The following is a 24,451-nucleotide window of genomic DNA, read 5'->3' as shown; positions in this document are numbered from 1 at the left end:
ACCAAATGGAGGTGAAAAAACAAAATTGTCATGATTTAAGACACAAATAACCCAAATAAACCCAAATGTAGAATCATCTGAGTTTTTCTCCTTCACTTGTTCGTCAGTGTAAGAGCAATCGCTAGTGTGTACCAATGAAGGACATGTTTAAAATAAATAAATAAAAGTAGTGAAAATGAGAGGGAGGGAGAGTGAAAGAGAGAGAGGGGGAGTGGTGTGACGTACAGAATATGAGATTTGCCACCCATGCTTGTTATTGTTTTGCTTCTGCCGTTTAGTCCTGCATAATTGTTCCCGTTTCGCGTAAGAACTAATTATTACCTGTAAGTAGGTTCACCTGACTTTATTGTAATGCTGTGACTGGCCCTGCTAATGGAGTAAGTGTTGTACAACAGCGCTGTTTATGCTGATTACTTTTATGCCTACCTTTACCCTGCGATAGTATAAGCGGTATCACAGATGGTTGAATGTTGTTTGAAGCATACAAATAGGCGACTAACCCCTTAGTGCCCAGAGCTCCTGTGGGAGGGATTTTGCTGGAAGGGTGCTAGGCGTACCGCCCTCCGCCTGTTGGCTCATAGTCGCGAAGCTAATAGGTCCCTATCCAGGGGTTCCCTTCTTTATTAAATTTTGAAAATGCCCTGTTCTGTCCCATATTGGGGATGCAGGGCACAAAGAGGTTAAAGAAGCTGGTTGATTTGTCTGTGTTTAATCCCTTGGCACCCAGAGCTCCTGTGCGAGGGATTTTGCTGGTAAGGTGCTAGGCGTACCGCCCTCCGCCTGTCAGCTCATAGTCGCGAAGCTCATAGGTCCCTATCCGGGGGTTCCATTCTTTGTTAAATTTTGAAAATGCCCAGTTCTGTCCCATATTGGGGATGTGAGGCACAAAGAAGTTAATAGGTAATAAAATTACTCAGAAATATCAGCTCATACTACGGTACTTTGTTATGATATTGCACTGGTGCAGTAGTTAAAAAATGTTACCATGTGCACTTTAATCCTTTATACTTCAGTTCTGCAAATGTTATTAAGGTAATTTTTTATATACAGCCACCCAATACGGGATTGAGGCGTCTGGCAATAGATAGATAGATGTCTAATTGAACAGCTAATTGCTGACATTGCCTGGTTTTGTATATTGAAACACATACAGTATGTATCACATGTACATTATTCAGGTGCAGTCTGATGAAAATGCACCTTATATTGATTATTAAGACTGTAATGTATGGAAGTCTCATTTCATTATTTTCTTGCATTCTTCAGGTTGATATGGCACTCAGAAACTTAGTTGCAACCTTTTCAAGGTTACGACTTCAACCAGTCATTACCCAGGGTGAGTAATAGCAAGGAGGCTAGCAGAGTGTGAGTGTAGGATGATTCTTTACCTATGAGGTTTACCTTTGTTGGATAAAATTGTTTGACAGTAGCCAGAATATGATTTAAGTACAGTATGTCCATTGCATGAAAAACTGTTGATGCTTAGCTGAGAATCCAAAAATTTGATCTGTATTAGCTGTGTAATAGTTGGTGTAGATCTTTTTTTTTTTTAATTAGTATTATAATACTATTTAAATTAGGTAGCTACTAGAGTAAGTCACTTCTCTTCTCCACATAAATGGTAACACTCCAACTCCAATATCCCCCAGTGAGCACATTAGCTGGGAGAAAGACACTTCACACTGCCATCAGTATCCCCCAGTCACTCCCCTGTTTGCCTGCGATAAGTGTCACAGCCACGAGTTTCAGTTTCCATCCCAGCCTCTCCTCCGTGACCACCTCTGCCACCACCATACTCCCACAGGTAATCAAGGAGAGGTTTGGAGGGTTATGTACTGTATTTATGGTTCATTGTTAGTGGTTGATGTTTTTGCACTATTAGTGCTCTTAACTTTAAAAATTACAGTACAGTACTATAATTCCATCTGCTGATACAGATACCCTTAGTTTTCCGGGTTTCATACTTTCTCTTCCCTTGTTTTCTGAATCCTTCTCATGCCAGTCATGGATGGGTAAAAGGTCAGGTTGTTGCTGCTGACATTATTATTATTATTATTATTATTATTATACAGTATCATTATCATTATTATTATTATATTATTGTATTGTTGTTTTGCAGGTACGACACTTATCTACATCTGAGTCCTGCTGTGCCTCCCTCATCCAGATGCACCGAACCGGTCCCATCAAGAAGAAACGCAAGAACAAGAATCCGTTGATTGATCGTCCCTTTGCTCGGGGTGTGGTGCTAAAGACGCTTGTTAAAAAGCCAAAGAAACCGAACTCTGCCAATCGCAAGTAAGTAACTGTTCTTGATAACTCCTTTAGCATTGTGATGTTTTGTTATGTACCGTACTGTATAATTTGTTCTTGTTACTCCCAGATGATTTATACTGAGCTTTGGAGAGCTGTTGTAAGCTGAAGAGAATACTGAAGGCTATATCTAACCTCTCCAGTTCAAAAACTCACTCCTAAGACTCTCAGGATTCTCAGATGATACTGCAGCAAGAATACAGTATAGACAGCATGCTGGTCAAGGAGTTAACTGCATAATTTGGGGCATGTAAGCAAGATTGTCATTGTTGTTGTTGCTGTTATTTTAGCCCATGTCCTATTGTCATCCCACCATAGATCTTAAGGGAAGGGAGAATACAAGAGCTATCATACAGCATTTCCAGTGAAATGAACCACACAGCCATTCACAAATTATTCATGTCTTTGAAAGCTTGGCTCCTACTCACAAGCAGAAACCGTCTGCACATTTTTTTTTTTTTTTTTTTGCATTGTTTCTTTTTATATGTTCTCATGCATCTATACAATAGTTATTTCGTTGTCTACGAAATTTAAAAAGTGCAACACTAGTCATGTGCATCTCCAAAAATACATCATCCAGTCTTTTCATCCTTCCTCAGTTCCTTAGCCATCTCACCTTGATTTCCCACATGTTTGATTACCACATCCATCCATCCTTTTGCCGGCCATACTTTCTCGTACTTTTAAATTGTTGTGTTACTTATTTATTATTATTATTATTGTTATGAGGAACGTAGGAGTGCAGGGCTCCCTCAGGTATGCTGATGAAACTGTAGTAGCTACATGAAGAGAATGAGACACAGCGTCATCAGTTGGTGAGGGAATTGTGTAATTTGTTTAGTACTGTAAGCTGGAGGAAATTGAAGCTGAATGCTGGTACAAGGGAGGTGATAATGTTAGGGTGGAAGATATGAAGGTTATGGATTTCATGTCACTGTATTGAGTACTAAGAGAATTATTTGAACTGCTGAATTGAAATGGGAAATGAGTTGGTGGAAGGAATTGTGAGCTTTAATTTTGATAGGCTATGTAGGTGCTGTATTGCACAAGTATAGAAGTACAAATGGGGAGGATGCAAGTGAAAGAGAGAACACTTTTATGGAAGACGTGCTATTAGAGAACTGATCGATGTTCTGAACTTGGGACTGATTATTTGTCTTATGATTTGTCATTTAGATGGAACCAGGGTTCCAGGAGCTTAAATAATATGTTGGTGTTGTAATGAGGAGAGACAGATTGATATGGTTTGAGCATGTTGAGAAAATGGAATATGACAGTTGGGTATGGAAGGTGAGAAGTGTGAACATGGGGGATTGGGTTGCCAGAGGCAGACTGACAGTGACCTGGGATGAGGTTATAGTCAGGCCTCAGGGATAAGGCCCTCCTTTGCTGCCCAGGTCTCATTACCATACAGCATTACATTGCTTATACATGCTACATACAAAGATCACTTAGCACGGAGGGAGAGCCTTTTCAGTGTTAGGAGGGCAACAGCTTTCTGAACTTCCTCCAACCAGTCTTTACCCTAGTCCCATTTCCAGCACATAACATGTGCCCCACATGGCGAAACTTCTCCACACACCCAAGAGATTCTCCAGCAAGATCAGTCCTTTCATGCCCGACACTTCCTACATGCTCACTGTGACACACCGCACACACAAAATCATCATTATTTTATAGTCTACCTCTAATACCACCAGACTACAAAATAATGATGATGATGATTTGTGTTTTGATTTGTTTGTCAGGTGTGTGCTGGTGCGACTGACAACAGGCCGAGAAATGGTGGCTTATATACCTGGTGAGGGTCACAACTTACAGGAACATAATATCGTACTGGTGCGGCCAGGCAGATTGCAGGATGTGCCAGGAGTCAAGCTCAAGTGTGTCCGTGGAAAATATGACCTCCAGCATGTCATAAAGAAGAAGATGAATTAGTCATGTGACATACTGAAGATATATATTAATTTTTTGTTCATTCATCATCTAATCATGTATTTTAAACGTAACCCTGTGAATTCAAGTGATGTAATTTTTAACCTTTTTTTTTCTTTCCTTCTTTTTCCGGGTGATGTGGAGCCTACTAAGGTTCACCTGTTAACTGGGTGATGAAATGCAAATGCAGCATCCACCTGGGAACCAACCTCCACGTGAAGTTCTGTTTGCCTTAAGGGAACATAGGTTTACTATACAGGATGGCCTGCAGGAGCAGTCACTTGCCTGCAGTTGATGAGTCTCCTTGGTCAAACAGACCAGGGTTGCTCAAAAACAAAAAATCTCAATGATACCAGATGACTTTACTAAAGTACAGAAATGGATGTTTTATCAGGGGAGTTTATTAAAGTACTGTACAGTATATCAAACCCCTCATGTCCAAAGAGTATTTTCTATGCTGGGCAAAATCATCAGGAGATGGCAAGAATAAAATGAAAAAGATGTCCCTGGGCATAGAGGGCTATTTAGAGATGAATATGAATTGGGGAAGTAATATGAAAAATACATAGCAAAAAATGAAGATTAATACTCTCCTTGGACAGTGAATCCAACTACCTTTATTGCAGCTGTCCAGTATTCAAGCCTTGACTCCTCTGTATTGTTTATACAAGATCAAAAAGTTGACTGAAGCATGATGCACATATTTGGTTAAGTGAAAGGTCAGTGAGGCACAGGGCAAGTACTGTACAGTGTCAGAAGGAAGAATCAGAATATGGATGAATCATTTAACAAATTCATGGTAAGAGGAAGTATCAGATATAAATGAAATACTGTATATGGTCAAGTTGTTGTTGATCAACTCCAGTCTGTCTGGCCAAGCAGACTTATCAACCACAGGCAAGCAACTGCCCCTGCAGGGCAGCTCCATGCAGTGAACCAATCCACCCCTGCAATTGACGGCACCCCACCACAGCAGTGCGTCGGGAAGAGTGTGGAGGTTTGGTTCGTGGATGGATGCTGCATTTGTATCACACCACCCAGCTAGCAGGGGCACCATAGCAGGCTTCACATCACCTGGTTATCTGGTTACCACCTAGCATTGTAAACGATTTCCTGAGTTATAGGAAACCATTAGGCTTGTTACTCAGTGCAGAGCTGCCTGAAGTGGAGAAATCTTAAAAAATCACAGGTAGGAAAGGGAGAAATAGGAAGCAAGGAGGGTAGACAGAATGATAAATGTGTAGGAAGTAGTAGGCAGCACTGCATGAAGCAAGTGGATAATGATCACCGCTATCAACCACCAAACATGGTCAAGTTGAAGTATTAGAGCATTAATGACACACATGGCAGATGTATGGTTGAGAAGTATTGGAAGATGAGAGAAACAGGATGCCAAGAGGAAGTACAGGTATTGGAAAATGAATGAAGCACATGACAAGCACCTGTGTGTGGCCACAAGGAATTATCAGAAAGTGAAATGAATCACATGCCTAGTATATCAAGTAGTACTAGTTCATCAAGTACTGTGGCAAGTAGCTACGTAGTCAAGTGAAATGGAGCACTTGGGTGAATGAAACTCTTGGAGAGTACATTGTCAGGAGGGAAATGAATTAATACTAAATAAAAATAATGATGCAATACATAAATGGGATAGAAGCATTTGCAGAAAATCTAAGTTTATGCATAGCAATCTAAGCCATATACTGTACCAAGAAGTATAATGGTCTACTGTAAATAAATCTGCTCAGCTTTTCCATGGCAGTGTACATGAAGTATGTAATGTATGACTGTACAGGGCAGTTTTTATTGTTATAGAAAAAAGGCTGTATAACTGTTTGCATGTTTTTTCATTCCACAGTTCTTTCCTATCCTCCCTAATTGCCTTAACTAGAGCTAGGGCTAGATCAGATGACTAGAATGGAATTTTCAAGAATTCAGAACTTGAGGTTTTTCATCCTTTTCCAGCTTATTTCACAATGCCTAATGGCAGAATAAGAGAATGTTATCACAATACTGTACATCTTTTCTTTGTGACTAGTTTCACATTGTTGTGTTAATATCTGGTTATAGCTGAGCATTCAAGATGGAGGTATGACAGTTTTAGGGTAAGTTCAAGTGGACAGTGTATGCCTGTAGCACACCTGACAAATCAGATACCGGTAGTGAAACTCAGTCTGGATTTTCATTTAATTCATTATTTTTGCAATTCTGCTTCTCTCTCTCATCTCTTAAGTTGGAACACAACCAAGTTAATGACCAAAATTAGTTTGCCAAACAGGATTATGAGAAACAGTTACACCAGAATTAATCTACAGGACCAGACAATGGCTAATGTACAGTAATTGTAGAAACTAGAGCTCTGGAAAAAGATGAACCCTAACTGGACCAGACAGAATTTTTAGTATCTAATTCTAGCACAAACATTTTCGTGAAACATACCAGTAAATTATATTCATTGCTATTCAGTATGGTAGGTAAAGCATTACCAATATTTTTATTGTTTATTATTTAGTCCCCATTGTGCATTTACGGTATTATTTTTACCAGTAATTTGAAGGAGTTTTCCTAAACTGCATTATCTATCTACTTTATGGAATTTTCTCATACAGTAGCTGCATATACATCTTAAATTTATGATGTATAAAAGTTTTTATACTTATTTCTATATACTGTAATATGCTATATTATTGTACAGTATTTTGAAACCATTGGGCTGCAGATATTCAACCACTTATTTAAGGTGTTAAGAAGAACCACAGGTCCAACATGCTTGAGAGTTTGTGTTGTATCAGTTGTATGAATAGTGGACTGTGATTATATTTTATCTCTGGTGTAAGATGCAGCATTATAATGTACAGGTGTCATCTGTATACAAGAGGTAAGATGGGTGGTGTCTGCCAAGTAGTCAAGCAGGTGATTACTAAAGTGGTTTGTCATTTGACAATGAAAGGATAATGCCAGGCAGGAACAGGGAACAGTTTGTAAGTTTGGAAAGCAGACTTTACTGATTGTTCACAAGACCCACTATCATACCATAAAACACCCTAGCTAGTGTCAATACGCCAGTCCTCTTTGAAAAAAAACTAGCATATACTGTACTGTACCGTACTACTGTATATTAGGTACAGGTAACGAGTATTAGGAAAATGTCAACATGTGAAAGTGTGTGGCACAAAGGAGGGCTACTGGACTTTAGGGAACAGATTATCAGGTCTGTATCCGAAATCACGCACGCACGCACACGCGTGCGCGCACACACACACACACACACACACACACACACACACACACACACACACACACACACACAGCTTTCCGTGCTTGCCATCTGGTAGACGGAAAAGTTGCGAAAGTCAAGGTTACTGTCCCCCTTGAGCAAGGGGACGGGTGTGTGCGTGTGTGAAGGTCACAGCCTTGCCCTTAGATCGGACTTTATGAGCTCTCAGCTCCCTTCCGGGAGGGTAAAAGCTGACGATCACGACCATCAGGTGATCCTGACCGACCCGGTGAATTACACACACACACACACACACACACACAATACCTATCTGTCTAGATCTGTAATGTATATAGTGAATATTAAGGGCCAGCTAGATAAGATATCAGCTTAACCATACAACTACTGCTGAAATGTAAAAGACTTAACTGGACTGAAGGGTTCAAGTGAGGCTCTGCCACATGAAGCTGCTTGTATGTTGATATTACAATACCGTGACACTATTAACCATTTAGCACATTTGAAGGTAACCCTGTAACCACTACTGTTGTAGATGCCTTTTGGTATGGTGGTTTAAGATGCTCTGGGCCACTTTGCTCGAGTAGCGGACAATAAATGCTTAAATGACGATAATATAGCTGTGCTTGTTGGCCCTGGATATTCACTATATAGACAGATAGATAGGTAGATAGATATAATGTGTGTGTGTGTGTGTGCCTGTTATGTGAAGCCAGGATTCGAGGCCTGAATTGTGTGTGAATGTGTGTGGCTCATTTCACAGTATCCTCTTGATATTGTTCCCACTCATGGTCTCTCCCCCATCTTGGTTTCTGGATCATGCCTATCCCCATCCTTACATAAACAGAGAGGGGGGAAAAAAAAGTCGGTATGATGAGTATGAGTTCCTCCTTCTTCAAGAACTTTAACCATGCCCAATCCACAAAGCCTACTTGTGCAAGGTACACCACACCAGTCCTGCCTCACCATCCACCACCATTTTAACTCATCTTGCTTACATGGCTAATCATTTCACCTCTTTTCCACCTCTATCAAAATTATAGGGGGATCTAACTTAAACCTTCACCTCACCCAGTCATTCCAACCCATCCCACCAACTCAGCAATGTTCCCCCACCCCCTCCCATTACTGTCTTTCTCCCCATTGTTGTCTAGGAGAAATCTTCATTGTCTTCCCTACAATATCCATTTGTGCCATCCCTCCTCACCAGCATCCCCTTTTCTTCCCACTTCCTCCCCAGGCATCCCATCCAATTTTTGTCTTCCCCTGTCCCCTTGAATTTCGCAGGAAAGTCTTAAACAAACTGTAAACTACCCATCTTCAAAGAATGTACAGTACTCACATTCCGTCTCTATGTGCGACTCACGTCGTAGGCCAGTTGACCCACTGCATTTTCTGCCTCACTTCTCACCCCAGTAAGGATGGTAAATAATATATCAGTGCTTCACAAATTCATTTTCAGAAAGAGTGGTTTGGATAAAGCTGTTTTTTTAAATATGGTTTTCCAAGGTCTGATTTAAATCCAACTAAATCATCGTAAATGGTCTAACTGGACCTGAGCTGTCCAAACTGGACCTGCCTGGATCTCAACTGAGCTAATTAGACGACAATGAACTGTCCTGGCTTGTAGTGGGTCGGCACCTATGTGTATATGTGTGTGTGTTCTTACCTTACCTAATTGTATCTTTACAGGAATGAGTCAAGCTCGTACTGTCCCGTGTCTTAGACCATATTTATCGTACATATCCTTAAATTTGTGAATTGTTTTGGCACACACTATTTCATTCGGTAGTGCATTCCATTGATCAATTGTTCTGTTTGGGAAACTGAATTTCCTTACGTCTTTATCACCTCTCTTCTTATGCAGTTTTTTGCAGTGTCCTCTTGCTGATGCTTCTCCATATGTTAAGTAATCATTTATGTCTATTTTCTCCTTTCCTGATATGCACTTATATAGCATTATCATGTCACCTCTTTTCCTTCTCTCCTGTAGTGTTGGTAGATTCAGTTTATTTAGTCTTTCTTCGTAGCTTAGGTCCCTTAAGCTTGGTATCTATCTTGTAGCGGCCCTTTGAACTTTTTCAATCTTGTCTATATGCTTTTTGAGATGAGGACTCCAGACTATTGATGCATATTCCAGGGTTGGTCTAATGAATGATGTTATTATCCTTCTTAGCATGTCTTCATTTATGTATGTGAATGCTATTCTCATATTTGCAAGCAGTGTATACATGTTCCGTACCTTCTCGCTGATGTGGTCAGCCGGAGATAGTCTGTTATTGATAATCACACCTAGGTCTTTCTCTCTTTCTGATGTGTATAGGGTTTTATTTCCTAACTTATAATCCCAATCAGGTCTTTTTCCACTTTTACCAAACTTGATTACATGACACTTGTCCACATTGAATTCCATTTGCCATGTACTACTCCATTCATGAAGTTTATTTAATTCTTCTTGTAGCTCCCTACAAGAGTCTGTGCTAGTAATTCTCCTTTGTATTTTTGTATCATCTGCAAACATATTCAGATAGCTCTCATTTCCAGTGTTACTGTTTATATCATTTATGTACACTAAAAACATGATTGGTGCCAGCACCGAACCCTGTGGTACTCCACTAGTCACTTCTTTCCATGATGAGTAGTTTCCTCTTAGTACTGTCCTCATTTCTCTTTTTATGAGAAAGTCTTGCATCCAACAAAACAGTTTGCCTCGAATTCCTCCTTGATGGTACAGCTTCCATAAAAGTCTTTGGTGTGGTACTGTGTCAAAAGCTTTCTTGAAATCTAAATAGATACTGTCCACCCATCCTTCCCTTTCCTGTATTGTGTTTGTTACTCTGTCATAGTAGCTCAACAGATTAGTAACACATGATTTTCCTTTTCTGAAACCAAACTGTCTTTCTGTTATCATACTGTGTTCTTCTAGATGATTTACCTAAGCTTTTCTTATAAGTTTTTCTAATACCTTGCTTACAACACTGGTCAGTGATACTGGTCAGTAGTTGAGAGGATTTTGTCTATTTCCTTTCTTGAATAAGGGGACTATATTTGCTTTTTTCCAAATATCAGGTAGTTTCCCTTGACTCAAGGATTTCTTGAAAATTAAAAATAATGGTTTACTTAACTCCTTTGCACATTCTCGTAACACCCAACATGAAATTTCATCAGGACCACTTGCTTTTCCTCTGTCTAATCTACTTAACTCCTCCTGTATTACTTTTTCTGCTATTTGTATATCTGGTAGTATGTGTGGACATGCGTGTTCCACATAGTCCCTCTCAAAAATTTTTTCTTCTGGAAAAACTAATTGGAAATTCTTATTTAGTGCTTCACAAATATCTTTCTCTTGTGTATAAGTGATTCCTTCGTCCGTAATGGATTGTATTATATCTTTTACTTTGGTTTTGCTTCTGATTTAGCTGTAAAACAGCTTTGGTTGATCACTACTTTTATTTATTATATCCTCCTCAAACTGTTTTTGGGCTTCCCTCCTTATTCTTGTATAGTCGTTTCTTGCCTGTTCGTAATTATTATACGCCCTTTCACTGTTGTGTCTTCTGTATCTATTCCACAACAAATCTCTTCTTTCTTTTGATTTTTTACATTCTGTATTGAACCATTTCTGTATTTTCTTATCTGCTTCTTTGTGCTGTGGGATGTACTTCTGGACTCCTATTTCATAAAATTCACAAAATTTTTTATATACAGCATTTAAATCTTGTCCTCTAAGCTCATTTTCCCAATCAACTTCTAAGAAATACTTCTTTAGGTCTTGATAATTTCCCTTTTTATAGTTTATGCTCTTTTTGTAACTGTCATTGCTGTTTACTATGTCATATGCAATCCTGAAGTTATAATTTAGTACTGCATGATCGCTTTTGCCGAGTGGAGGGTGATATATTAAACTGTCAATGTCATTTTCTTGCCTAGTAAATATTAGATCTAGCACTGAAGGTACATCAAGACCTCTTTTTCTAGTGGTTTCCCTCACATGTTGCGTTAAGAAAAACTCTTGTACGAGATCCAGGAGCTTTTGGTCCCAACAGCTTTCTTGGCTATTTATATCTAGAGTATTCCAATTTATATTTGTATTGAAGTCCCCAGTTAGTATAATTCTTTCCGATTTCTCTTCCATTTTATGTTGCAAGGATCTTATACTTTGAATTGTACTCTCTGCCAGGTCCTCATATTCGTCTCTTTCCCATGTGTTTGATCTGGGTGGCATATACAAATTGGCTACAATTACTTTACCTTCAGATGTGTCGATCTCTACTGCAATCAGTTCTACTTGTGATGGTATATCTAGGTTTATTTCCTTGACTTTTAGATTTTTCTTAGATAATATTATAATTCCTCCTCCTTTTTTTAAATTTCTGTCTCTTCTCCATATATTGTATTCCTCTAAGTTTAGTATGTCATGGGATATCCTTGGTGTTAATTTTGTCTCAGTTAGGCATATTATTTGTGGTTCATTTTCTCTGACATAATCATTCATCTCTAGTAATTTAGATACCATTCCATCCACATTTGAGTACATCAACTTTATCATCTTGTTTATATACTTGTCATGACATGGTTCTACTAACTTCCTCCTTTTTCTTCCATCCTGTTTGTGTACCACTTTCGTACCTGCAATCCTATTACTGTACTTTGTAAAAAAATTTCTTCTTGTCCTCTTCTGATCTTCCCTCATTTTTTGTTTTTGCTTCCTCCCTTTTCTCTTTCAGTAATTCCAGTTCCTCTTGTGTTAGGCATCTTTTTATCCATACATTTTTGAACTCCTCTTTTTCCATAAGATTCTTTGCATTTTTTAGTATCTCTTCCACAGTGTTTACACTCTGGAAAGTCACCTTTAGAGGTCTTGTCTTGCTTTTCTCGTATTTCCCTAACCTTTTGTGTTCCTATATGTCTTTACTACAGATTTCCTCTGATACTTCTTTCAGTAAGCTCATTACATTTGCCATCTCCTTTTTGTCTTTAGTGATCTTGTTTTTAATTTCTTCCTCTTCTATACCAGTGATTACTATTGATTTATTTATTTCTACTGAATCTCTGACTAACTTTGGATTGTTTTGGATTATTCTTTTCACTTCCTTTTTAATGCTTTTTTCCTCCACCCTTGTTTCTAAGTCTTTCTTTACTTTCACCATTTCAGCATACGTGGTTTCTACATCATTTTTGTATGTGTGTGTGTGTGTGTGTGTGTGTGTGTGTGTGTGTGTGTATGAGGGGGAGTGGACCCTTTTTGGCGGACCCTTGTGGTAGAATCAGGCCTAACAACGCCTTTTTCACTGAATACCGACTTACCAGTTTGAAAATAGCCCTTTGCATCCCCACTAGAACCTCCAAGATAATTACGGAGGCCATCCAAGGAACCCCTAGAGGCCAAAATGATCCCCAGAGGGACCATCGTTTACAGGTCCTCGGGTGCCAAGAGTACTGCGAAATATGGGTTGAATTTCCCGCAGAGTTTTATCAGTTGATTTTATGCGTTATAAGAACATAAGAAGAGAGGATAACTGCAGTAGGCCGGTTGGCCCATGCTAGGCAGCTCCTTGAAGAGTAACTGAACTACTAGAATGAGATAAGGATAGCAAAGAAGAAGGCTCTCCCCCGCCCTCCAAACCCTCCAGCCGAAGCCGGCAGGAAAAAGTCAGAAAGAACACCACGCCGTATAGAAAAACTGGCGTGGACATTTTACAGGAAAGTGTGAAAGGAGAATAGAGACTATCATAGTGTAACCTGAAAAGAAAAAAATTTTGAATTAGTATTGGTTATAAGATTTTCTTTATTCTATATCCACCCCTTATTTGTCATATGCTTATCTAGCCTATGCTTGAAACTCTCAATGGAAGAGGCAGCAACTACTTTACTAGGTAGCTTATTTCATTCGTCTACTACTCTATTACCAAACCAATTTCTACCGATTTCCTTACTGAAACGGAATTTTTCTAGTTTGAAACCATTATTTCTAGTTCTATCCTGTATGCTCACTTTAAGTACCTTGCTAGTATCTCCCTTATTTATACCATTCATCCACTTAAACACCTCAATTAAGTCTCCCCTTACTCTACGCCTCTCTAGCGAATGCAGACTTAGTCTTTTCAGTCTGTCTTCATATGACAGGTTCCGGACGTCATGTATCATTTTAGTCATTCTTCTCTGTACATTTTCTAACGAATTAATATCCATTCTATAGTAAGGACACCAGAATTGTACTGCGTAGTCTAAATGTGGCCTTACTAATGCTAAAGTTTCAGTATTACTTTAGATGATCTATTTCTTACGCTTCTCGAAATAAATCCTAGGACCCTATTTGCTTTATTTCTCGCATTAATGCACTGTTGCCTTGGTTTAAGGTCGTTACTAATCATAACTCCTAGATCTCTCTCGCATTCCGATTTGCTAATTTCTTTGTTATCTAAGCTGTATTTAGTATCTCCAATGGTCTTGCTTACGTTTAAGTACTTTACATTTTTCAACGTTAAATTCCATTTGCCAAGTTTTAGACCATTTGGACAATGTATCGAGGTCTTTTTGTAAGTTATGGCAATCGTCAGTCGAGTTAATGATACGCCCTATTTTTGTATCGTCGGCAAATTTGCTGATGCTGCTATTGACTCCTAAGTCTAGATCATTTATATATATGATAAATAATAAGGGACCGAGTACTGAACCCTGTGGTACACCGCTAGTTACTAATCCCCAGTCCGACTTAGTTCCATTTATTAATACTCTCTGCTTTCGTCCATTCAGCCAGGATTCTATCCATTTTAAGATATCGCCGTCTATACCGTGTGCTCGAACCTTTCTAACTAACCTTTCGTGTGGGAGGATAACTGCAGTAGGCCGATTGGCCCATGCTAGGCAGCTCCTAGAAGAGTAAATAAACTACTAGATGAGATAAGGATAGCAAAGAAGAAGGCTCTCCCCCGCCCTCCAAACCCTCCAGCCGAAGCCGGCAGGAAAAAGTCAGAAAGAACACCACGCCGTATAGAAAAACTGGCGTGGACATTTTACAGGAAAGTGTGAAAGGAGAATAGAGACTATCATAGTGTAACCTGAAAAGGAAAAATTATGAATTAGTATTGGTTATAAGATTTTCTTTTTTCTATATCCACCCCTTATTAGTCATATGCTTATCTAGCCTATGCTTGAAACTCTCAATGGAAGAGGCAGCAACTACTTTACTAGGTAGCTTATTCCATTCGTCTACTACTCTATTACCAAACCAATTTCTACCGATTTCCTTACTGAAACGGAATTTTTCTAGTTTGAAACCATTATTTCTAGTTCTATTCTGTATGCTCACTTTAAGTACCTTGCTAATATCTCCCTTATTTATACCCTTCATCCACTTAAACACCTCAATTAAGTCTCCCCTTACTCTACGCCTCTCTAGCGAATGCAGACTTAGTCTTTTCAGTCTGTCTTCATATGACAGGTTCCGGACGTCATGTATCATTTTTGTCATTCTTCTCTGTACATTTTCTAACGAATTAATATCCATTCTATAGTATGGACACCAAAATTGTACTGTGTAGTCTAAATGTGGCCTTACTAATGCTAGATAAAGTTTCAGTATTACTTTAGATGATCTATTACTCACGCTTCTCGAAATAAATCCTAGGACCCTATTTGCTTTATTTCTCGCATTAATACACTGTTGCCTTGGTTTAAGGTCGTTACTAATCATAACTCCTAGATCTCTCTCGCATTCCGATTTGCTAATTTCTTTGTTATCTAAGCTGTATTTAGTATCTCCAATGGTCTTGCCTACGTTAAGTGCTTTACATTTTTCAATGTTAAATTCCATTTGCCAAGTTTTAGACCATTTGGACAATGTATCGAGGTCTTTTTGTAAGTTATGGCAATCGTCAGTCGAGTTAATGATAAGCCCTATTTTTGTATCGTCGGCAAATTTGCTGATGCTGCTATTGTCTCCTAAATCTAGATCATTTATATATATGATAAATAATAAGGGACCGAGTACTGAACCCTGTGGTACTAATCCCCAGTCCGACTTAGTTCCATTTATTAATACTCTCTGCTTTCGTCCTTTCAGCCAGGATTCTATCCATTTTAAGATATCGCCGTCTATACCGTGTGCTTGAACCTTTCTAACTAACCTTTCGTGTGGGACCCTATCAAAAGCTTTACTAAAGTCCAGATAAATAACATTGTAAGCTTTATCGCTATCTACTGCCTCATAGACCTCCGAGTAGAATGACAAGTTTGTGAGGCAGGATCGTCCTTGCCTGAATCCGTGCTGACTTTCGTTTATAAGATTAAATCTTTCGAAGTGTTCTCTAATCTTATTTGCCAAAATTGACTCCAACATTTTTCCTACTATTGACGTTAGACTTATCGGGAGATAATTCGACGCAGCTGGTTTTAATCTTTTTACTTAATATAGCTTGGGAGGTATGCCTTTTCGCGAGAGCCAGGGAGCAGACAGCTTTACTTTTATATGATAGTTATGTCTGGGTGTGCCGTGCGTGTGAAGTGTTGTATGTGTGCTTGTATGCTTCTCGAACTTACTTTGTATATAGTGATCTTATGCTGAAGGCTTTGCCTTGACGTGTTTGTAAATGTAATGTTGTTTATGAGTGAGACAAATTAGCTTTCTTTATTTTATTTATTTATCTATTTATATTTTTGCTTGGATATTGTGTATTTGTTCAAGTGTTAGGTGTTGGATTGGTTTACTAATCATATTTCCCTCCTTAATTTGTAGTTATGTTGTAGGTCTTCTTTTGTGTCGCTTGTGAAAGTAACTGTGTGTGTGTGTGTGTGTGTGTGTGTGTGTGTGTGTGTGTGTGATGCCGCTCCATTAGTTCATTTTTTCCGTCTTGTCCTAGTGCAGTATAAACGATGGTTGTTAATGTTGTGTTTTGTGAGTTTGTCTCAAGTATCACAACCCTTTCTTTTTTTACAATACACGGTTCATTCATATTAATTTATCGGTTTCGATTAGATGTCATTATTATCCCCTTCAGTACATGATATATTCCCCAGTTAATTAGTGCGATTAACAGTAGCATGACTAATGGTTTAAAAGACATTACTGTAGTGAAAGATCAATGGCTATTGTTTTAGCACCTTCAATCAGGGAGGTCTTTCCGAGGCTTTAGTAATCATTCATTCATTCATTTATTCATCATCTAATCCAGTGTTGCCTCATGAGGAGCGTAGGAGCCCGGGGCTAGTCAAGTTGGTCCTGACATTTAAGATGAGAGTGACCAGCCTCACTCATCCTTGAATGCATTCCGTGAGCAATAAGCCCCAACCACCCCTTGGATATAAACCTACACCGGCTCAATCCGATTGGAGTGCCTTATTTACCCACCAAATCACCAGGCCCCATAATTTGGTTATATGGTTACCACCCAGAGCATTAAATGGTTTCCTGGTGTAGGAAACCTTTGTGTGTGTGTGTGTGTGTGTGTGTGTGTGTGTGTGTGTGTGTGTGTGTGTGTGTGTGTGTGTGTGTGTGTGTGTGTGTGTCCGACTCTGGGCATAGGCTTCACAGCCTGCTCTCAAGGCCTAGTAGTCCTCCTATGTACCATACGCCTCTCTACGTGTCACCACTTCGTGGCTAACACCCACCGTCCATATTGAATACATGCTAGGGCTGTCTCATACAGGACCGGTGTAGCCTATTGGTATTAGCGGGGGTATTTTTACATGTCGGCGGGTCTTCTGGTACATCAGTAAAGTCTGATTTCATGAAATTCAAATCCCGAAACTGTTCCCCGCCCCAGCGGGGATTTGAAGCTGGGTCCGGTAGGACTGCAGGCCACCTTTCTACCGATTGAGCCTTTGGCTTGTCACTCAGTGTAGTCACCCGTAGACAGAAGGAAAAGGAAAGAATAAGAGAAAGACAGAAGAGGAAGGAAGGAAAAAAGGAAGGAAGAGAGGAAAGGGCAGGCAGAAGAAGGAGGAGAATGTTAATTATAATAATAATAATAATAATAGTAATAGTATTAATCTGGTGGCAGCAAGAATTAAACATACTTTATCTGCGTGAACCATTGATTTTGGGCAGGACATTATGATTAGTTTACTTTCTTAATTAAGCATGCGATTCTTTCAGCAGACGAGTCAGATGGGGATCGTGTTCAGTACAGGACTGTGACCTGTTAATGAGGCCCAGATGAAGGCTCTTGTTTCAGCTGAGGTCATGGCGGTAATGACTGAGTGGTTGGGTATGAAAGAAAAATATAGCCTAGACATAGACAGAGAGACAGGTAGATAGATAGATAAACAGAGATAAATAGATGTAGGTTATAGACAGTACTTCGGGAGATTATACCAAAAGAAATAAAACAAAATGAAGCTCTAACCTCTATAGTGACATCTATTGAAATTCAGTGACTTTGGGATGTTCCTCACCCCTCATCCTAATCGGTGGTAGTGTGGTGGTAGTGGTAGTGGTGTGTGGCGTGAGGTGAGGTCCCCCGCAGTGCTCACCTCACCCACCACTCATTATACTCCACACACCCTGTAATCTGACGGGCCCAACCTCCTCCACGCACTCTGGTTAAGGGAGTCCAATGTCATCCCCTCCCCCCCATGTGTGTGTGTGTGTGTGTGTGTGTGTGTGTGTGTGTGTGTGTGTGTGTGTGTGTGTGAGTGAAGAAAATGGATGTCTCACGAATGGATAGTTCGGTTTTAAAACATATAGCAAATAACTTTCATAGGAACATGAGAGAAGATATCTGCATTAGGTCAGTTGGCCCATGCTAGGCAGTTCCAAACCCTTCAGCCGAAACCGCAGGGAAAACGTGAAATAGAACACCTAACTAAAAAAGATAAATAAATAAATAAAAAATAATAATATGACAGTTTTACAGGAAAGTGCGAAAGAAGAAGTGTATGGTAACGAATCATGAAAACGGAAAATAATGATTTAGTAACCAGAAGTTTTTTATACTCAGCACTTACCTGTCATAAGCTACCGAGTGTATAACCTAGGCTTGAAACTCAATGGGAGGGACAGCAACTGCGAGTATATCAGTAAATAACCTATTCCGCTCATTAACTACTAAAACGGCATATACAGTATCTCGTTTGAAACCATTAGTTCGAGTTGTCCTCTATGTTCAGATCTATTACCTTACTAATATCCCCTTTAATTACTCGTTTCATTCACTTAAATAATTCAGTTAAATTTCCCCATACCCTACACCTTTCTGGTGAGTGTAGATTAATCTTTTCAGCCTGTCATCATATGAAAGTGCTTCGTATCATATACCGTTTAATTTTATTTTCTAAAGAATTTATATTCGTTCTATAGTGCAGCACAAACGCCATACTTGCAAGGCATCTTCTAAATATGGCCTTAATAATGCAAGGTAAAGTTGCTTTATTACTACAGACGTCCTATTGCCCACCTTTAGCAAAATAAATCCTAGGACCCAATTTGCTTTGTTTCTTGAACTAAGTCACTGTTGCATTGGTTTAAGATCTTTACTAACCGCGACCCGAAGATTTCTCTCGTTGCCTGATTTTTTTAAACTTCTTCATTATTTAATTTATATCTACTGCCTCCAAGAATTTTGCCCTCGCCAAGCATTTTACATATTTCCACCTTAATTTCCATTTGCCAATCATGAGACCAAGGTCTAATGAGTATCTCATTAGACCTTGTCATAGTCCATTTGTACAATATATTGAGGTCTTTTTGAAGGCTAACACAGTCGTCAGGTGAGTTAATTACACGTCTGTTTTGTCATACGCAAATTTGCTAATACCGTTAGTTATTCCTGAGTTATATATATATATATATATATATATATATATATATATATATATATATATATATATATATATATATATATATATATAATAACAAGCAAGGAACCGAGAACTGATCCCTGAGGTACACCGGTCGATTTTCCTATTAAAAAAAAAAAAAGTGATAGGAACATGCATTCAGTCCGGCAAACTGGAAGAGCAGTAAAGCCACCAAGACAAAGACGGTACAATATCCAACACATGCGACAGTGAGAGAGGACAAAGAGGAGGAAGGGAAGATTTCGTAGCAGCTGATCCCTTCCCCCCTCCCTCTTACCCCTCTCTCCAACCTTCTCCTTTCTTTCCTACCCCTTCCTTCCCCTTAACCCTCCCTCCGCCACCTATTGTGAGTAGGAAATAGCTCCTTATGTCCATTCCTCTGGTTCTTGCTAATTTTGAATCGTTGGCGCACCAGGATTTTTTAAAATTAATTTCAATAAAAAATTTAATCCATATAGACATTTTGTATTCCAAGTGATAGGTATGTATGAGTGACAGAGTGGAGAAATTTTTAAAATGAGCTAAATTCAAGAAAGAATGATAGAGCAATTCAGTATTTACAGACCCAACAAGAAGGCAACGTCATTCAGCCATAGGAAAAGTGAACTAAAGCACAATTCACATTTTTTTTCCCCCATGAAGCAATAGATAAGTACAAATAATAAGATGGAGAATACAGTATTATATATAAAAGTGATAGATTATAGAAAGATCGAAAAGGATATTCAGAATGTACGGAGAATATTTATTGATCCAGTGAAATGGCAATACCGGGGGCGAATTTGCGTGTCCTTTAAGCTCACCTGGCGTAGGATGGACGTGGCTACCTGCTGCTGTGTGGTCATCCTGTATAAAGAAAGGAAAGCTGGGAGGGCGCGAGGGTGGGAGTCAGAGCCAAGAATGAGGGACAGCATCGCCATAGATTTCAAATTCTGTGGCGATGGTTTAGAGACAGAAAATTACATAGAGATATATAGTTTTATTGGCCACAAGCTACATACCCTGTTAGATACGTGAGTTCTTTACTACGTGGTCAGACTTTACTAGTAACAAAATGAATTAACGTCAGAATCAAGACTTTCAAGAGTGTGATAACTAAACTGAGAGAGAGAGAGAGAGAGAGAGAGAGAGAGAGAGAGAGAGAGGGATGGGGAGGAGTAGGATAGGGGAGGTAGAAGGTGAGGTCACAAGAGGGCATAGACTATACAAGGTGTTGGTTCATCTCCATCACCTGCCTGCCAGATGTCCCCTCCCCTCTCCCCCTCCTCCCTGTCCCTCCTCTCTCTCCCTCCCCACTCCTCCCTCACACCTAACCCCCTCCCTCCCACACCGCAAGATGTTCACACTCACGCGGGAAACGATTATTTTTAGATGCCAGGAAAATTTTACCCACAATACATATAGCACGAAACAACCAACGACACGATAGTCTACGATACCTATACCACAGTGTAATTATAGATAGATGGATAGATAGATAGATAAGTAAGTAGGTCGGTAGGTGAGTAGGTAGAAGATAAGTAGATATAAATAGATAGATAGATAGGTAAGTAAGTAGGTCGGTAGAGAGGTAGAAGATAGATAGATAGATAGATAGACAGCCAAGCAGCGAGACTTATACGACTATGGACCGACATGTAAGAAGATAATTACTGATTAATAATAATAATAGTAGTAATAAGTAAAATAAATCGCTCAGGAAGAGGTGCTAGGGAGCTTCCTTAACTTACAGGAATACAAGCCCAAAACAGTTGAACTAATTTCCTTCTCGTCAGACGTAGATATTAAACAGTCTTTTACCCGACCCCTTTCTTAAGATTTCCTGCCTGGTTAGTGTCAGTTAAGAGGGAAGGAAGGGGTAGGGGAGGAGGAGATGAAAGGAGGGGAAATGGGGGATATGAAGGAGGGAAATGACAGTGGGGGAAGGAGGGAGGGGAGGGGAGGGGAGAAGATGAAGCCGAGGAAGACGATAGGGAGGAGAGTAGAGGGTGAGGGGAGGAAATGAGAGAGGGAGATTGGGATGGGAGAGAGTATGGGGGAAAGGGGAGGTGAGAAGGGCTAAGGGAGGGGGAGAAGAAGGAAGGTGGAGGGAGGATGACTAGATAATTCTGGGGTGAGCGACACAACCAAGAAACACCTGGCGCAGGTGAGAGGCCATTTTGGGTCACTCCCTACACACACACACACACACACACACACACACACACACACACACACACAGTTACTTATACATACAAACTACTGACGAGGGAGATAACATTGATAACTTACTTAGCAATGTAGACAGAGCTAGCTGATAGAGTTTGCCTTTATTTTTGTCTACTTACATTTCCCACGCTACGTCCCCTTTGTCATCTGAACTGGCCTTAGCAAAAACACAATGCAGCCTTGTTCTGCACCCAACGTTTATATTTTTTTTCTTTTTTTATGGACTTTCAATGAAGATGGGCTATGTGTATATTCTTAAAACGCCAGAGAGAGAGAGAGAGAGAGAGACTGGTTTAAAGATGGACGAATGCAGCTTTACATGTAGAAACTGAGTACATAACTTTTTGGCTGGAATTTTCACTTTTTCTCTGATCCAAATATTTTTCCACACTGAACTGCCATACCCGACTTATTTCATTCTTTACGAGCGCCTTTCAAATGTTTCAGTTCGTTCACTTACCTTGGCCCAGATTTTCATCCTTATGCATCTTTATTTCATGTAGCTCAGTGGCAGAAAAAGTCAATGCTGCGGCTGTACATCCTTTCCATGGAAGAGTTTCTAATGTTTGTGTCTTGTTGCAGCTTGGCGTTCAAGACGGAGAGATGGTGATTTTAGGCCAAGATAGAGTGAACAGAGGACAGAGGATAGTTGTGGTACCTCCAGAAGAGTTTATGTAACCAATGGAGTGAATAATTTAACCAAAGGAGATAGACATAACCCTGATTAAATTCTTCTCAACCAGTGGCCGTTCCAAAATTTATTAAATAATTGTCTGGCGGTATTCTGAAAAAAGGTTATCGTCATGACGGGGATAACTGTTTAAACAGATGAACAGCCACGTATGGAAAATTGTGTTCTGCCCTCCCAGTAAACAACATTTCCATTTTCCTTCAGGACCCGTAAAACCTGGAGCCACCGGACCCTAAATTGCGCATGTGCCAAAAAATTATCCTTGTGTGTGTGTGTGTGTGTGTGTGTGTGTGTGTGTGTGTGTGTGTGTGTGTGTGTGTGTGTGTGTGTGTGTGTGTGTGTGTGTGTGTGTGTGTGTGTGTGTGTGTGTGTGTGTGTGTGTGTGTGTGTGTGTGTGTGTGTGTGTGTGTGTTTAGTTTTCACTAGTCATGACCACCTATGCAGTGTGAGGTAAATTAAAAACAGTGGGGGATTGGAAGGAGCGAAACCCACCGATCAGTTTTAACTCGCCCTCCCTCCCCACCCCTTTAATCTACCACAAATGCGTAATGAGTTGTCGGGATGCAGCTGCTGGGATTGTCATGCCCACGATATATTATACGTGGTGTTAATTTATCGTGGTCCTGTCCATTCATGTCGGCCGTGTAGGCTACATACAAGCAGCACTACAGTCTGTTCAGCCACGAGCAAAAGTCATCGGACACTTCTTTGCTGGCTGTGACAATGAAAGATGTACATGAATTATTTTTATATAATACAAATCTTAAGCACGCAATAAAGGAATATAAGAGGGAAAGATAATGTCTGTTGTTGGGAGAGGAGTGAGAAATATATGAGGCGGGACACAACGCTGGTAAAGGATTATCGGCGACCTTTTGCTCAGGACTGTAAATACAATACATTCTTCCAACACGGATCAACTTTCGCTCAACCCAGTCTGTCAAGTCCCCCCGAAACTGGGTCACCTCCGACGCCTTCCCGTGACCTCGTGAACCGGATCGAGGTCACAGCGAGGCGCCACCAGGGTCACCGTAACAATTGTGAGGGTCGGGGCTAAAGGGTTGACAAGGGCAAGTATTCATAAAGCTTCTTAGTCAGTGTATACGACTTATAGAAATGAGTGAAGAAAATAAAAACCTTAACATTGCCTTTACTGGATGTGGGTGAGGTATCGTCTCCATAAAATTTAAAACGGACGAAAAATATATATGCTCAGGCTAATTTAAAACGAACTAAAAAATATATACTCAGACTCCCATGACTCACTCATAGCTCGAATTTTTATCTCTCAAGCTCCACCGTGTCACTACCAAATGCATAATGTCTTTGCCGTTCGTTAGCTGGAATATATGGGTAGAGTTGTTCCGTTCATGAGATGGTTAGTGGCGACAGTATTGACCCCATCAGGAGCTAAATAAACTCGAGTACTGCTAGGTGGAATAAATTAGCTGTGTTGTGATGTATCAGGCAACTGTATAGGTGATGATAAAAGCATAGATAAGCAAACTGTCTAATCTTTTTCCCATACACAATCGTGCCTCGAGAACTTTTGTACATATGAGGGTGACCTGACCGTAAGCTGACCTCGCCTCGCTGGGGGTCAAGATAACACGGTAAATACACTCTAACGTTCCCTCCCACGACCTAACCAACCATGCCTCTCTCGCCTTCCTTCCTTCCCCCTTCCTTCCCTCTTCCTTCCCTTTCTGTCCTCACCTCCCCCCAAGCTTCCTTCTTTCTCTATTCTTTCTTTCCATCCCCCTCCCTCTTTCCCTCCATCTCTCCCTTCCTGTCGCCTCATACGTTCTTCTTCTTTCCTTACGGTCTTTCTTTTTTTTCCTCCTCTCCTTCCTGCCCTTTCTTTCATTGTTTTTCTCCCCCATTCCTTCCTTCCTTCCTTCCTTAATTCCGTCTTTACTTTCTTATTTCTTCCTTCCATCAATCCTCCCATTCTCTCTCTCTCTCTCTCTCTCTCTCTCTCTCTCTCTCTCTCTCTCTCTCTCGTCTTTACATCTCTTCTTTCCTCTTTCCTTCCCTTCCCCCTGCCATTTCACCTTCCTTCCCTCCCCTCCCATCCTCTTCGCTATATCCTACTCAGTAACAATCTCATAAGGACCAATAGCTATGTTAATGTTTTCTTTACTATGTACTCTTCTCATTCCCTTCTTCCTCTCTTCTTCCCTTTCTGTTTTTTCTTCTCATTTCTTTCATTCCTTAACCCCGTCCCTCCTTACTCCCTCTTTCCCTCCCTCAGTCTCCCCGTCCCTCCT

The 24,451-nt window shown here is 40.1% G+C and overlaps 1 protein-coding gene across 2 annotated transcripts; it reads left to right on the top strand.

The window, feature by feature from the left end:
• The first annotated feature begins 272 nt into the window (after positions 1 to 272).
• tko (30S ribosomal protein S12 technical knockout) lies at positions 273 to 22,262 on the top strand. 2 transcript variants are annotated; one of them, XM_080278748.1, is made up of 5 exons: positions 273 to 323; positions 1,267 to 1,336; positions 1,650 to 1,804; positions 2,120 to 2,298; positions 22,073 to 22,262. In XM_080278748.1, the coding sequence occupies exons 2-5, from the start codon at positions 1,273 to 1,275 to the stop codon at positions 22,098 to 22,100; spliced, it is 426 nt and encodes a 141-aa protein (XP_080134874.1). In that variant the 5' UTR covers positions 273 to 323; positions 1,267 to 1,272; the 3' UTR covers positions 22,101 to 22,262. The 2 variants fall into 2 exon arrangements, with proteins under 2 accessions (XP_080134874.1, XP_080134873.1); XM_080278747.1 differs by lacking the exon at positions 22,073 to 22,262 and adding an exon at positions 4,062 to 5,765.
• Positions 22,263 to 24,451: the final 2,189 nt, after the last annotated feature.

The sequence above is a fragment of the Coenobita brevimanus genome, chromosome 74, assembly GCF_032717465.1.
Source record: "Coenobita brevimanus isolate Jiangsu-jjx chromosome 74, ASM3271746v2, whole genome shotgun sequence".
NCBI classification, from domain to species: domain Eukaryota; kingdom Metazoa; phylum Arthropoda; class Malacostraca; order Decapoda; family Coenobitidae; genus Coenobita; species Coenobita brevimanus.
Note: the sequence above shows the minus strand (reverse complement) of the source record. Positions and strands in the feature narration are given on the sequence as shown.

Coding starts and splice junctions, on each gene's coding strand:
- tko (XM_080278747.1), top strand. CDS start 1,273: ATGGCACTCAGAAACTTAGTTGCAACCTTTTCAAGGTTACGACTTCAA. Junction 1,805..2,119: donor CCACCACCATACTCCCACAG/GTAATCAAGGAG, acceptor GTTGTTTTGCAG/GTACGACACTTATCTACATC. Junction 2,299..4,061: donor CCGAACTCTGCCAATCGCAA/GTAAGTAACTGT, acceptor TTTGTTTGTCAG/GTGTGTGCTGGTGCGACTGA.